General features: G+C 43.2%; 1 protein-coding gene across 13 annotated transcripts in view; it reads right to left on the bottom strand.

Annotated features, from left to right (window-relative positions):
* LOC146183909 (uncharacterized) overlaps window positions 1-16281 on the bottom strand; it is a 53509-nt gene that overhangs the window by 31457 nt on the left and 5771 nt on the right. For 5 of the 13 annotated variants that reach the window (XM_084609237.1, XM_084609228.1, XM_084609239.1 and 2 more), the window contains exons 1-3: window positions 8587-8608; window positions 5447-5527; window positions 1622-3141 (exon numbers count right to left, since the gene is read on the bottom strand). In XM_084609237.1, coding sequence (XP_084465363.1) covers window positions 1622-1642 — 21 coding nt within the window. In that variant the 5' untranslated portion in view covers window positions 1643-3141; window positions 5447-5527; window positions 8587-8608. Of the gene's footprint in view, window positions 1-1621; window positions 3142-5446; window positions 5528-8586; window positions 8793-16281 lie in introns of those variants that run through there. The other 8 variants (XR_014708811.1, XR_014708812.1, XM_084609229.1 and 5 more) reach the window with 6 other exon arrangements.

The following is a 16281-nucleotide window of genomic DNA, read 5'->3' as shown; positions in this document are numbered from 1 at the left end:
GTACTTTCAGTGTAGCCCCCCACGTGACTACATGTCAGCAAAATATCGCTGATTTTCGTAACTGCACATTGTTCCCTTTTCTTCTAGGAGTGCTTGCCAAAATTTATTATATTTTGCGCTCTCTCCAGTGCGTCCTTAAATAAAAACCACCCCTGCTTTCGCACCGCGAGAGGTATGCTTTCAGGTTTTGCCACTAGATGGCACCACAGTGTTTGCAATTTCGTGAATGAAGCAATGACAGTGCCCACTAAAACTTTCGTCAACAATCGTGCGTTATTGTGTCGTAGCAGCATTGAGTGTGAAACTGAAAAGGACGTTACTCTATGCAAAAAATGTCTGATTACTGTCTAGCGAGTGGAAGTTATGTTTGTTTCCGGTCTTTTTTGTCGACCACCAGTCGTCATTACGGTCGCTGCTCATGGTTTCCAGCATCGAACTACATAAAAACGGGCACACGCATTGATCGAAAAATTCCCGGTAAAAATTTTCTGCAGCGTTTCTAACAAAACCGTTATGGAATCGAACATTTTAGACATCAATCTTTCCACTGCGGCAAAAAAAGATCAAGACCTAAATTATAGTGTTCTGTCCCTTTAAATTACAGGACTGCAAACAGTTTTCGGCAGTTTTTTCAGGACCGTTCAATGATTTGAACATCCAATTAGTTTCAACGTTTCTTCCGGTCCCTTTAATATTTATCTATTTTTTTTTTCAATTTTTGACCAAATTTGATAAAACCTAGTATTCTGATTCAGTTTCTTGCACTGATTTCAAATATGTAACTATTTTTCCAATTGGCCAATTAGTTAAAAAACAAATGAAATTAATTATTCATAATTTGCAGGAAATTTGGAAAAATAATCGCACTAAAAATATTCATATGGACCATTTCACTAGGTACTAGAAAGCATAATGAATACAATGTAAGAAGCACTTTGTTTATATAACAAACATTAGCGACATTATAGCAGTTCAAAGTTCTTCAATTCAAGTCAGTGCAAAAGCTTCATTGATTAATAAATAATTTCTAGTGCCTATCAGAATTGCATATTTTTCTACGGTGCCTGCTGTGCCTGCTGCTGTGACTGCTCCGGCATTTGAAATACAGTGTGATAAAAGTTTGGTGCCCGCCACTCATCCACTTTCATTCCCGTATGGCTTGGTACTGAAACAAGAGAATGCCCCTCAAAATGGATGCCGACTGTTATTAAACAAGAAGCATTTTTGCTACTAACTATAATTATTTCTTTAGAAAGATACCAGTATAGTGACTTCCCCAAAAAATGCACAAATGCACCATGCCAAAGCTGCTGCCCTCGACTTCCTAGGTTGCCTGAATGTATATGGGGGCAACAAGCATGTCAAGGCATCAGCAAAACTTTGTTCATTAGCAAATTCCAATTTTCAAGTGATGTCATATGATTAAACTACCTACATTCCCAACATTTTATCATTCACACTGAAGTCCACATAAAAAAAAACGAGAATAAATACTAAGACACTATATTCCACAAAAAACACTTTCACATAGACTTGAAGGAACCAGAAATGTGACTGCAGCATGAGCTTTAACTTTGTAATTGAAGTCACGTTTTCTGTAGTAAGTTGAATCAAGGCCCACCTGAGGCAGTATCAGCTGCATCCAGCAACGCACAGGCTGTAACAGTCCATCTTCAGTGCCCTTTCACCATGCTTAAAGGGGCACAGTAACATTCATCAGGTCGCTAATTCCAGCCAACCTCTAGGTTCTTTACACCGTGCCCACATCAGTTCAAAAAGAGCTACAATCGGTGCACGAAGACGAGAGTTATTGGGTTTATAAAATTCTAAATACAAGAAAAAACGAACAGCGCATCTGAGCCGGCGTTAGAGGGAGCCCCTCTCTCATTTCGCTCGCCCAGCGCTCGACTTGAGCGGAACCTATGAGAAACGCAGCTTTCTGCTGACATAGTGAAAGCTATCCACCATGGTTGCCTGTCCAACTCAACCTGTAGCCGCACTTTTTGGCAGCATCATTACCATGATAATGATGCTGCGAAGAAGCTGTGCTATGAGGACCAGCTTCTCCATCGGTCCAAAGCTAGCCTAGCCCACCAGACGCTGCTCCACACCATCTTTGTGGGGGTGTCAACAAGGTGGACCTGATGGTCAGCCAATATGCGTCACCGTAATGGTGTTCCGCCGGCACCCATCGCTGCTACTGCCACAGCTCACTCGAGCACTACTTGTGCGAAAGGCGGCGACGGAAGAATGACGTACAGGAGCTAAGGCAAAGCCTACCGTGTACCTATACAGGGCCAGCAAGGAGGCCATTTGCAAGGAACGACTATATGACAACTCCCTGGGCAGTAGACTGCTGGCGGAATCCCGCTGCGGGGGCTTGGTTGTGGTGAGTGCGCTTCACGAGCGATATCGACATAACTAGTGCCATCTGTGGAGCGTCGACAGAAACGATCAGCCACGTGATTTTAGATTGTCCAACGATTCTGCCAACCTCCGGGATCCGAACATTGTCACCTGCCTTTGGATATGAAGAGTCTGCGGGAGTGACCTTTGTACTTGTGACCATATAGCCTGGACAGTGAATTGGCGAAGTTTTTTTTAATTTATTTATTTTTGACTCCGCTGCGCAAGAAGGCAGCAGCGCCTCACTAAGAAGGGCAAAGCCACCATCACCATCATTACAGCAAGCAGACTCTCCACCGCACTTGTTCACAACGCCGCATTTACCCGAGTTTACAGTCCCTATCTTTACAAGCACTTCAAGAACACACATGGAATTAAAACACATTTTATTTGTTTTCTGCATAGAAACTTGAAGAACACTCGAATGTAAAATCTAAAGTGCTGGCTCAACCAATCAGCGCTCAAGTGAGAAGGAAACGTCATATCCATTCACGAACTTCGCTATCGTGTGTCGCTCACATCAATGCCAAAAAGCTGACTATTTAGGCAGATTAAAATATTAGGCGCTACGATTTCGTCGTTATGATTGGGCTTTGGGGCATCGGGAAGGTGTAAAGAGTCTAAAGAACGGTTGGAACTAGTGGTCTGGAGAACGTCACAGCGCCCTTTTAATGAAGGCCCTTGCTCACATTATTTGAACAGCATCCAGGGATCCCAATGCGTCCATTCAGGCAGCTGGAACATGCATATTAAGAAGTCGGAGAAAAGGTTACTTGTGCTGTCAGCCAATACATATATATGTGCAGTTAGAGATAGCACACAGCGACTTCATCCCGCGTGAAATCAACTGGAATGTTATTGTCAACGCTGGCTTTATAGTGAAAACCTGCTGCTTATTAGACTGACAGTCTCCTGAGAGTTCTCAGAAATTGAATCAGACAAGCACGTGCACACTGCCTCGTCTACTTCTTGACCGATGATTTTCTGGTACAAGAACAAGGCCAAACAGCATCAAACTTAAGGTTTTCAGTCAGCTCAGGCTAAAATGATTTGCTTAGGCATTGTCTACTGCTCACTAACTTATATACTAACATGCTACGACAAGCTAGAGCCAAGTTAACAACGTGACAATGAACTCTTTCAGAACCTTACATATTACAGAGGTGCAGAAGTACTAGTATTGTATTAGCACAATTGTAAGTCTACGATTGCATGCTAGGGGGATAGCCATTGGGCAAACAAAATTGTAACCATGCCATAGTGTCTAATATTTTGCTTGTCTTGTCTCCTTTAATAGCAGTGGTAAAGTTTACCCCCCCCCCCCCCCCCCCCCGCCTTTTTTTCGATTTTCAATTAAGAAGTCACGTAGACTTACAATCATGCAAACACAGTATTTAATTCTTAAGCTCAAAGCATAACCTCAGTGTACTGCAGATGAGAACAGGACAGAGCTGCCCATCTCATAAGCATGCTGAGGCATATGGCATTTACACTAGAGTAGACACAATAGTCTAAAAACCATGAAAAGTCTGGCCACAGGTTTCCTACGTGCTACACAGTGCATTTTTCTGCAATGCAATTCTTTTGATGATATATAAAACACTCCCTTGTACAATGCATAATTTTCTGTGTTTAGCATCTGTTAGTGTTCCCACTTCCCAGGTTCAACTTCAACTTCTTTAACCTTTAAATTGGCTCACTGATTGCATGTGGTTTCAATCATAGTTAGCAGTTACTCTTGCCAATCCACAGAAGCTTTTACTCACGTCCCTGGAACATCCCTCACTATTTAGAAGAGCAAGCAAACATTCTGCATTCCAAAAAAAAGCAGCTATCAAATGTACTTGCTGCAAAGAAAGGTACTTTTCAACGGTCATCACAACCTGCATCCATGCAGTGTTTTTGATAACTATGTGCTTATTTTGTTTTTTCGTGCTTCAATTCTAGCACTGTATGACATCGCCATTGAACTTCAAGCTTGAGGAAATTTACTGCATTAATCGCAATTTTTCCAGGACGAAAGAAAAAAATCAAAGCTGCTTCCTAGCATAAGCTTATGCTCACATATTGAAAAAAATTTGTTAATTTGACAGTGCTGACATAACTTGGAGAAATCAGCATGTAGCAAGTTTATTAAAGTACAGACATGCACAACTAGCATGAGTTATATAAAAAAAAAAATAAATAAATTGCTCAGACACCTAAATTCTAGCTGGAAAGTACATTAACTGCTGTTACTCTTGCCCATGTTCCTTAGTACATTTCAGGACACTGTATCATACCACAAATAATATGATAAATATCCTGCAGAACCATGCTGTGCATGGCAGAGGTTTCATTCTTGCCTCATTCAGAGCTTGTGAAGGCTGCCTAGTCTGTAACTTTCAAAGCATAATTAAGGCAAGAGAAGGAAAAGGAGCAGAAAATCTTCCATGTGGTCAAGTAACTAAATACAGCTACCAAAAATTTGGCCACCTCTCATAAACCTGCGGCAAGATTTTAAAACCTTCATTTGCATGACACATAATTGAAGCGCTTTCAGTTGGTGAAAGCTCTGAATACATCCTTGTAATACTGGTCTCTTTATGTTTCCAATAGAATTCATTATAATATGAAGGGTATGTTGTTGGGCTAGTTGGTAGTTGTCAAACATTGTGGTATCATAGCACTGTTAGACGAGGACAAAAGGACGAGACACACACAAGAGACAGCGCAGTTGTGTGTGTGTCTCTTGTCCTTTTGTCCTCGTCTGCCAGCACTGCGATACTATAATGCTCATTACAACACTAATGCAACACAAACAACACACTGTACTGCGTACTGTCTTCTTCCTGTGTTTTGTGATGTGTATTGCAAAGATGTATTCAGAGCAAGGCAAACAACATAAAAGTACAGGAAGAAGGCAGCATGCAGTACAGTGTGTTGTTTGCATTGCATTAGCGTATTGTACTGCACTGTCCAGACCAATTAGCCTGAGTTGCTACCCTTAATCAGTTCCGATACAATAAATGTATGGTAAAGACGAGGATGATAGCCACACCTCTTGCAAGAGGTCGGCAGGTTGCTGCTGGTGACTGAATCCACGAAGATTGCATGTTCCTACAGCTCATCATCTGGGCAACTGCCAAAATAAACAGAAAAGGAATGCTAGTCGCAGTAGCATGGTGCCACTTTATTGATCCCTGCATAAAATGCAGTACTTTCCACTGGAGTCATAACCCAAATAGCCCAAACAGCCACTGCAATGCATTCGCATGGTTCCTTCTGCTTGGTAACGAGGTGATTTTAGAGCAATTTTCTCATCAATTTCAAGCTCGAACAGCAGCTGTCACCATATTTTTCTGACGTCTCTCATAACCTGAGTTGCTTTGGGACTTTAAACCCTACAAGCCAAACCAATTTTCTGAACTCCTTAGCCAACAAAATATGCGACTTTTTGCATGTATTATCTCCCCCCCAAAAAATGAATCCGCCAGCACAAAAGGCCAAAATACATGCATCTCATACAGAGACAATGTGACACAAATCCTTCAATCAGGAAGTCATGGCAAAACAAGAAATCACCGAGCTATTCACAATAATAAACATTTCAGGTGTCGATCATTAACCAAGAAAATCTATAAGGACAAAGCCTAAGCTATTCTTCATGCAGTGAACCCACAAAATGAGGCCCAATTTGCCAATGAGCACCGACCAGCAGTCATAATATGCGCTCCCTTTTTCACCATGCAGCATCACCGCCATTATGCCAAACTATTCCATTAGAAGACATTGCCTATTATCAAAACCGAATTTTGCATCTAAGTTCCAAGTGCATCCCCAACTGATAAAGTTAGGTGCAAAAGGATTCATAGTACTAAGCAAGCTTTCATGTCCCAGACTAACAGAATATAATAAAGTGAAACTGAAGTTCCAGTTCATCTTCCATAGAGAACTGTACATTTTCCCCCCTTTATATTAAAAATATTTTTGGTAAAAATCTGTTAAAGTGCGTCTGACCGCGGCGATGACTCCCATTATATGAATCGCCACCCGTGTACTACCTAGAATCGCGAGGAACAGAATTTTTTGTATTTCAAAACAAAAATACACCGAGTGTCCTTTTAAGTGGCTTTACCACCAGGCTTAGCAGCATTCAGAAGAAGCCTACTTCACGAAGGCCTTGGAGCCGTGAGGGAAAGCACGCAGCGCGTAGGGAAAAAAAAAAAGTAAAGCTGTCTACGAACATAGAAAAGAGGCGGCGCGGTTCGTTCAGAAAATAAGGAAGAGTAAAAAGTGCACCAAGAAATAATGAAGGGAAAGACACGGGCAAACGTTCCCAACATTGTGCAGCACATGCAGTGAGGCAGCAGAGGCAAGAAGTGGAGGTGCAGTGTGTGCGATCTTGCAGCACTTGACTGCCACGCACATTTTCATTTATGGCCTTTTAAAAGACAGAAACAACAAAAAGTGACACCATGTTCATACAAGGCTTTGATTTTCACATGAAATCAAACTTGGTTGTATTTGTAGCCATGTCCTCATACTTAATTAAGAAGTACTTCCACTAAATGTAAAAAATTTTTGTAACTGAAAAAAATTGCATGAAGAGATGATAACAGAGAGATGAAAGCTATTTCAGAGTGTTTTTTTTTCATTAAGCAACAAGACGTGTTCAGTAAGTGGCCATTTAACTGGCAGAAAGCATCTTCAGGCCATATCATCGCCAACAACTGATATAGTAAAGAGCCTGATATAGTAAAGATTTTTGCTGATCTCAGTGACTTTACTATAAAGGGGTTCTACTGTAGTATAAATAATATGGTGAACTCGTTAACATGAACTTCTGTTTTATTCACACCGACACTCTGGCCCTATCAGAACAAATTTCCTGTTTCTCTATGAGCTCAAATATTGATGGTGAACTCTGCTGCAGCCTCAAGCTAAAAAACAACCCCTCAATAATATCACTGTGTTTTTGCCAAATATATCCATCTCTGGAATAAATGATTGGTCTGAACACTTTGGCCAACTGAGCTACAACTAAAATTGACTGCAATCAAGGCACAGGCAGAACATTCCTCATATAGATAGGAATCCTTCGTAGCTTTACTGCATAGCAAACACACTGTATGCTTAAAACTAATCAACATGAAGTTGTGAAAGCCACTTTTCAGAATATTTCAATGCATTCCCTTCACGTTACATTAAGGGCAACAAATGACAAAAAAATGCACATATAATGAGAGGTTTTTTCAACCCCCAACTTCTGTATGTCAGATTTCCGCTTTGCATTATAGGCAGATCAGAACAATTTTCGGCCTAAATTCACAGTTCCACTTTCATTATTATTCACTGTTATCATCATGAAGCTTCCAGCGAGAGGAGGCGCTGCCTATCGTTGGCGTAAGTTGACTGTTTCGATAGCTTCGGTTTAGATGCGATTTTGCCATGCCGACCTCGTGACGCATGTGACTGGAAACAAGCAGGACGAGTGCACCTTGCGTGACATCGGGAACATGACCGGGATCATGAAAGCAATGCTCAGCATATTTAAAAGGAAAGTAATCATAGCTGCTAAAAGCACCGGCACCATGTGGAGTGCTCCTGGTATGTATGGAACCAGAGACTGACAAGTGTAACAAGCATAGCCTACCACGTCTCATCTACTGATAGTATCAACCATCACTGCTCTTCCAGATTCCAAGAAATAAATTTTTAAATTCGCTGTCATGAGCCATGTATTTTTCCAGCCAACAGTACTCATATGAAGTGGTAATGACTAGAAGCAAGATTTTTAGGCACTGGAAAAGCAAATATCAGCACCAATAACTGGAATTTAAGATTACACCTTAGGGGCCAAAGAGCCAAAAATCGACACTATATAAGTTTTGCCAAATTGTAGCCATGTTATGCTAGGCACACTCTAAGGCTACAACAGTGTTAAGACAGCCAAAACAAAAAGAGTTCATTTGTGATGTCTGAAAGGGACCAAAGGCATTGTGCAGCCATGCATAAGCTAATTTTAAAAGGCCAGAGAAGCAGCCAAGAGGAGTGCAGTCCTTTGCATCTTGTCCTCTGCCTAGCTTTGGAGCGAAAAGCTCCACTAAGCCGTTTCACCAAGGTCACCAAAGGAGATACTTTGACCTTCAAGTGAGGGTTAGCCGGAGGTGTGTTGTGATGTCATACCACATGACTCACCACAGCTGCCGCAGTCTGTGACCTCGCCACCTGGGGCCATGTGACCAACCACGTGACTTGCTGGTTGCTGAAATAAGGAGACATACTAGTGCTGTTCGCAATCAGTTTCGCTAGGTAGGAGAGCCCTGCAGCACCTCCGTCAGCGGTTGCTTTATCGCATAGGCGGCAGGCTGCTTCAGATCACCCGGCAGATGTGGCTCAGCAAGCTGTGGCATTGAAGAGAAGATAAAAAGCTAGTTGCACTCAAGAGTAACAAAGCTTTCATTCTGTAACTAGGTTTAGAGGAATTAAACCTCAGCAATTTTTAATGTTTTAAAGCCATGTGGTACCAACTTGCCTCCCATCGTACACTCCCTCATAAGCATTCCCATCGCATGTTTAGACGCACAAGGGACTGCAGCACGGTCTGCTGAAATACTATCTTTCTATCGTTAATCTGATTATGCTGAAAACATTTAGGAGAGGCACAACCTGGTTATTCAAATGGCAGTGTGCCACGAAGCACTGGTTTGGCTCATGTTCAAGGTCAAAGGTGAAATCAAAAGCCAAGTTAAGATCAAAGGTCAGGTCATGGTCAGTCATAGGCTAAGCTATACGGGTTTTTGTTTGAAATACCTGCACATGGCCATGTGGTTGACGTAATGAAACAGCTTATCCAATCAGATCAACGGCACACAATCAAAGTTTAGTGGTGTTCAATTCTCATCTCGCCCTTCCATATCTAAAGTCATTCCAACTTGATCATGCCGTTTGGTCTCATGATGTCACATAACCAGTTGACTGGATCTTTGCCTAGCGATGCTACATGCCAACTACCACCTGTCAGATGCACGCTCATGATTTTTTGAGGCTGTGAACTTAAAATGGGTGGTGCTAAGATCCTGACAGTTGCTATGGCAACCACTGGGTGTAGGTTGCCATGACAATGGCTAATGACGTCATTCGCATTAATTATGTCACGAAAAAGCATAACCAATCAGAACAACGGCACAAAAAATTTCGATGCTCAGCTTAAGTGATCTTATAAGTGGTACTTCTCAGCACACTAAAGACTCTCTGGCAATAAGTAGGTATTAGCAGCCACAGATCAATATTTATGAAGCTGTAGCAACTGAACAAGCATGAAAATGCAAATTAAGTGTATGAAAAGCTCCCCAAAAATTTTAACACAGGAAAACAGTTTTGCTAAGTGGCAGCATTAAGGCACAATTAAACAAAAACACAAAACTGAATACACACATGCTCGCAATAAACCTTGTCGACCTATAAATCATTGCAAAACTTATGAGTACTATATCAGCACACAGTAACCAGTTTCAGGCTTCACTCTTCTTTGTAAAAATAAAACCGCAGAAACAACAGGATGCGGGCAAGGACAACACAGGGTGGTACTGACAACTTGTTTTTGAAAGCAAGCCTGGAAGTACAAAATGAACCCCTAACAGTGTGGACTGTAAGAACAATGCAATTGGAATTCCAGTCCAGTTGATAGTTTCCCTGACACCACAACAAGAATACTATTTATTTCTACAAAACAAGCATATGGCTAGCACCCCTACAGACCACAATTTAGTGAACACTTTTTTGAATCTGGTTCTTTCTCTGGTTGTAGTTATTTCCAGCATATCTAAATTTACTGAAATGTTTGTGGTGAAAGTTTCACCAGTTGTTTCTAATTCCTCAATATGCTCCCTAGAACAGTGCAATACTCACACCCGTGTGCTACGCCCCATGGCTCACTGCTCTTACTGAAGGCACACGAACCTTCCCCATCAAAGCACTTCTAGACTGCTTCTGCTTAAGAAAAGTACACACTGTAGTAATCTATGGTTTCTAGCTACCTTCTCTAGCATGTGGCAAAATCTTCTGGGAGGTGACGTACAGCTCTTGTGAAAAAGAACTACAGACCATTTTAAAATTCCCCTACCATTTCTTAACTCTGCCACAAGAAGCATTGGAAGCTGTACTATTTTCTAACCACACCCGTGGTTAGAAAAATGGGAAGTTGGCCCCTACGAAGGTTCAGCAGTGAAAAGGACTGTCGTCGTTGCGACCTGAAGCCTCACGGAGCCAGCAGCAGCCTAAAAGCCCCCAAAAGCATCCTTTCAAAGCTGGTGATTGTAGTTGCGAAATGGCCTGTGCATTTTTGACAAAGGGTGTACCTCTGGAAAATTCTTTTTGAAAGAAAACATGAGAATGTGCCTTCACAAATGCAGACATGGCTGCAATAATAAGTTTGTTCACACTGATGGAATGTTTTCTGAGCTGCGCACAAATGCAGTGAAGTACATGTGTTATACAGATGACATGTTACACCTGCAGGTAAAATGCCCCAGGAAATGCAGCCTGTGTAAAAAAGCAAAACCTTAACATATTCTCGATAATAGTACAGCACTGATGAGCATTTTGCTGACAAAGTATGCTATCTGTTCCCCATTTTACTTCACTAAAGCTTTTGAAAGCAATAGATGAGGCTTTGTCCTCTACCTGAGCCAATCATCCCAGCTGTGAAACAAGGAGCCCCTTGACATCACTTATTTTCATTCCTGGAGACTAACATGTCTGCACATTGTACTTGCGATTCCATGACACTTCATGGCTGCACCTTTCAATAACACTTATACAAAATCCTTCACATATAACCTGGATGCAGCTCCGCTGAAGCAATAAATTAAATGGTATATCTTTATAGCAGTAAATATTTGCAAAATGTTTCAACCTTACATTTTCTAGCTTTGTTCCAGGAATGTCTCCAGTGACACGAACCGATAGGAAAAGCATGCTTTCAATAAAGAAAAAAAAAAAAAAAAGGAAAAGCATGCTTTTACTCTTTTTAATGGCTACATGGCTACAATTTGGGAAAGCGACCCACGGGTTGCCTTTGCAAGTGTGAACATCGGTCAAGCTGAGCGGCTCCCTGATCGCACACCCTTTGCAATCCTCAATCGTGAATGGGCCTTTAAACTGCACGCTGGTCACATGCTGCTTACAGTCAGTCTGCCGTAAAACATCTTCAGAACACAGTGGGCCTGTTTGTAAGCAGCACAATTTCTGCTGCCAAGAAGGGTAGAAAGGCCTTTACGACTTATTGGAGATTTACATTGACCACATGCTCTGAAGTTTCTTCAAAAAGCCAATATTTCTGCTATAAAACATTAACATTTCTGCTCCATAGCTGTTTCAGACATCTGTTCTGCTTTCTGCTCCATATAGCTGCTCCAAAAAGCATATTTGCTTGCTCCAAGAGCTGCTCTAGAAACCTATTTTGGCCACCCACACATGGTACTGCTTTTCACGAGCCCCTGTCCAAAAAAGCTGGAAAAGACAATAACTATGCTATTTTGGGGCCTACTTCACGCAACTTCAGCACTCAGACTTCGACTACCTTGAAGAAAAGTCATCCTTGCTGCTCGGAGTGTTCAAACGTGGACTAGCCTCCTTTGCGCTTTATAATGGCATTCACATCCAACAGGACCACCTACTTACTTGTCCCTGTGGGCCTTTTCGATGAAATCCTACAGGCTCCTCATTCACGATAAGCCCACGGGCTGGGTGCCTAAACTTTATTTTACTCTCAGTCGCATTCAGGTTAAATAATATTGGCCAATATTGGCCTCGTCTATCTGCTAATGTCACGCACTATGTCAGGAGTTGCTGCGACTGCTAACGCCACCGAACACTGCTAAGACCTGCAGGATATACAACCAAACCAATCACTTGCGAGACCATTCCAACAGATCGGCATGGACTTACTAGGTCATTTCCCGACATCGACATCTAGCAACAAATGGATAATAGTAGCAACTGACTACCTGACTCGCAACGCCGAAGCAAAGGGCCAAAGGCTTTTCCAGACTAATTATCATTGCAGAAAGCGAGAAGCACATCATAATATCCGTCGTGTAAAAAACCCACTTCTCGTCCGTGGCATTGTCCACCTTGTATGCATTAACAGTCAGTCAGCCTGAAAGTTAAGCCGATGTAACTAGTTTCTCGCTTTAATGTCAGCACAGTAGCCCGCCACGCTGTTGCTGCCGGTTAGGAGCGGAGAAGCAGGTCAACTCCATTCTGCCTTGTGTATGGCAGGGAGCCCAAAAAGCACTGTGGAATCTACGCTGCAGAAGTGTGAAAGGCTGAGCGTTGCTGGTGCACACGGTGCATCACGTTTGCTCTCATTATCATTATCAACTAAATGCATCATTATCATTGATAATGCCGTCATTGTCATGATCACTAATTGCAGCGTCATTGTCAGCACTACTATCGTAGCATGTGAGACCACCGCCAAGCTTGCCTTGCAGCGCCGGCTGAGCACTCTGCCATAGATGGTCCAGAGAGGTATACAAGTACATCGTACTCAAGTGCTCCAACACCAGATGGATGCTTTGAATGTGAAGGTTGGCAGAGAAGTACGAAATTCCAAAAGCCGGCCTGTTAAAGATATTCCAGCTCGCGTGGAGACAGCAGATCCGCAACCAGGTTTGGGAAGCAGAAATGAAGAGATGGCACAGTGAAGCATGGGCAAAGTCATCCCTGGTGGTGTACTCCAGCACAAATTAATGCCATCGCTAATGAGAACATATATGACAACACATGAGACAGCGGACGGCAGCGGGTTACTCTGCGAGGCACGGAGTGGTTTTCTGCTGACAAGAACAACCAAAGCCAAGTACTCCCAAGGCTTGGATACTAAGCGCCAATGTGTGACGCAGCCGATGAAACCATACAGCACGTTGTGATCGAGTGCCCAAAACTGCGGTCCTCCCCCCCCCCCCCCCTACAGCTGCGACATCAGCACTGTTGGAGACTTTCGACAGCACTTGGTCTGCGGTCAATGTCATCACCCAAAGAGCACACCCTGGGTAGGGCAGTAGAGGTGACAAAGCACCGCCTTGACTGGTGGCGTAAAAGAGGATTGTTGAAGGACTCCCCCCTTCTTTTTCTTCCTCTTTTCTTTTTTCTGGACTTCTGACCAATGTACAGCAGTTGGTATTGTTTTTGTTCTTTTTCTACTCCTTTATCTATTGGCCTAATCCAGAACTCTGTGATCCCTCGCTACAAAAGGGAGTGGCCACATCAGCATCATGCAGACAAGGAGAATTATGATGTGTGTTTTAACTGTCATCCTCACGATAGACAAGGCCCCGCCGGGGTGGCGCAGTGATTACGGTGCTCGACTACTGTTCCCAAAAATGCGGGATCAAATCCTGGCCTCGACGGCCGCTTTTCGATGGAGACGAAAGCAAGGCGCCTGTGTTCCATGCAATGTCAATGCACGTTAAAGAACCCCAGGTGGTCGAAATTTCCGGAGTCCTCCACTATGGCATCTATCATAGGCTGAGTCGCTTTGGGACGTTAAACCCCGCAAACCAAACCAAATCACTGCAGACAAGATTTATGTGCAGTTCACGATACCGGGCATGGTGCAGTTGGTTAGAGTACTCAGCTGGCGATGCGAGGGATGCAGGTTCAATTCCCGGTGGATACAGGATTTTCATCTTTCTGATGGCATTAGTTTCGGTTTCAGGTGATGTCATATGACTGAAAGCTATAGTGTGACCGAACGAACGCCGACAGTATGAGCCATTAAAGCGCAGCTGCATCACTTTTCGAGAATTCTGCGATATTCAAGAATTTGAATCTCCATAAGCTGTCGGTAATGCTTGCAAAGTGTTTTTGTGCTATCATTAAAACTGATGAAGTAATCAATGATTAAAATTTGAGCTTCTCCTCACAGCACTGAAGGACTGCGTAGAAGCTCGATGATGACGTCACGGATGGTAATATTTCTTCTTTTCGTTACCTTCGCACACATCCTGCGGTGCCTTTTCTGATGCTACCAAACAATGTTTCTGGGCCTTCAATTTTGGTAGCCTTGCTTTTGCTTCTTCCAACCAAGCCATTCTATGCGGGAAACATACCGGTACCGTCAATGACGTCATCATGTGCCCCCCATGCATCGCTGTGTGGTGCAGAGAAGCCTGATAGCCGAAGCGGTTTAAATCACTATTTGCGCCATTGTTTTAAATGCTAGCGTGAAGATATCTCGCATGTTTAACCTGGAAGCTGTAATTCGATTCCTCGAAACTCGTCAAAATTTACAACCGGTGCAGTTTCCCTTTAAAGGCCCACTGTCCACCCTCCGGTCGAAAATATTTTCTTCCCCGGTGACTGTGAGACTTCGCCCCTAGAACGCAAGGCCGCAAAATGTTTTTGAAAAGAGTAACTAATAACGCAGTTACAGCCACCGCAATCACCCGATTCTGTCATGCCTCTCTCCTTCCATTCCCTCGCAAAGGTTTTTCACTCTCCTGCCCGAGGTCGTCTAGCCTCCGCAATACAAATTCCCCTTCCTCCTCCGCGTTTGGCGGGAGGTGGGGCGTGGCTCTCCGCGAGCGCGAAAAAAAAAAAGAAACAGTCGAGGGAGCGTGCGCCGCTGGATTCAGCCTGGCCGTGGCGAGGGAAAAGCGCGCTGCGAGCGGTAGACACCCATCCTTCTCCAGTCAGTCAGCTAGACGGACCAATGGACGTCGTTCCCGATACGTACGTCGTTATCGTGGCCCGTCGGGCCAGCGCAGGGAGCGGTGAAGCTGGCTTCTCAAAGGAGAGCATGAGGGAGCTTTGATTTGTATTTTTGATGCTTTGCGGCGCGCGTGTCGCTGTAGAATTTTGCACAGACTATCTCCGGTACCTGATCGAAACACTGGGCTCCTTTTCTTAAAAGGGCCTTCCCTGGACAGTGGCCCTTTAAAGGCTTTCGCCTTAATACAGCACTCGATGTCATGCTGACGCCACATGTAACGCAAAAGGACAGCCTCAGTGTACTGCCTACCTTCAGCATGCAGAAGCAGCCCGACGACTCGCCCAGCTGCGCATAAAAAGCCAGCAAGACACCAATGCCTACAATGACAATGAAAGTTACAAGCCAGGAGACCGACTCCAGTTTGGATGCTGAATCACCATCGTGGATTTAATGAAAACTATAAATTTTATGCTGTTGTTTCCGCAGATCAAGTTCACTCATTTAGATGAAATGGACTATGGAATTTTCCCCAGATGTTACTGACAGCACCCCAGGGGTGATGCATGCCCAGAAATTGTATGTTGTGTGTCTAAAGCCCCATTATAACTGATGGACACTGTGTTTATATTTTGCTTGATGTTTATTTTTGCCTATCTTTCTATTCAATGTAGAGCCTTGGGCTGATGCTTCTTTGAGGGGGAAGTCATACCACAAAGCTTTTCTTTTTTTCACGCTTTACACCACCTGGACGCAGCTTTTACTCTTTTTGTTGTACAATGATGCACAGAGATTTACCTCGAATAATTGCCACAACACAATACTGCTTCTACATTGTTCCTGGTCATTGTACTTGGCAGGTTTACCTCTGCTTCCTTGTTGCCTTTAAACTGAGCACTGGGCATTCTGTTGTTCGATGACCAGTGCCTTTGTCGTGATTGGCACCTTGTTGCAACGAAATAAACTCTGAAGGTGAATCCAGTATGCACATAATGCTGTCAAACAGAGTACTGACTTCTTTTTGGCTGATAGTAAATGATGGAATAAGAACACATGGTTGCAAAGAGCACATGTAGGCTCCTCAAGAAGTTACCTGTGCTCCTTCTGCCATTCACTTGTTAATTGGTGTAATGAACCACTAGTTTAAGAAACACTATCACCAACCAAATTATTTA

The sequence above is a fragment of the Amblyomma maculatum genome, chromosome 7, assembly GCF_055883805.1.
Source record: "Amblyomma maculatum isolate TAMU_Amacu chromosome 7, ASM5588380v1, whole genome shotgun sequence".
Taxonomy (NCBI): Eukaryota; Metazoa; Arthropoda; class Arachnida; order Ixodida; family Ixodidae; genus Amblyomma; species Amblyomma maculatum.
This window is presented reverse-complemented; position numbering and strand designations above follow the sequence as displayed.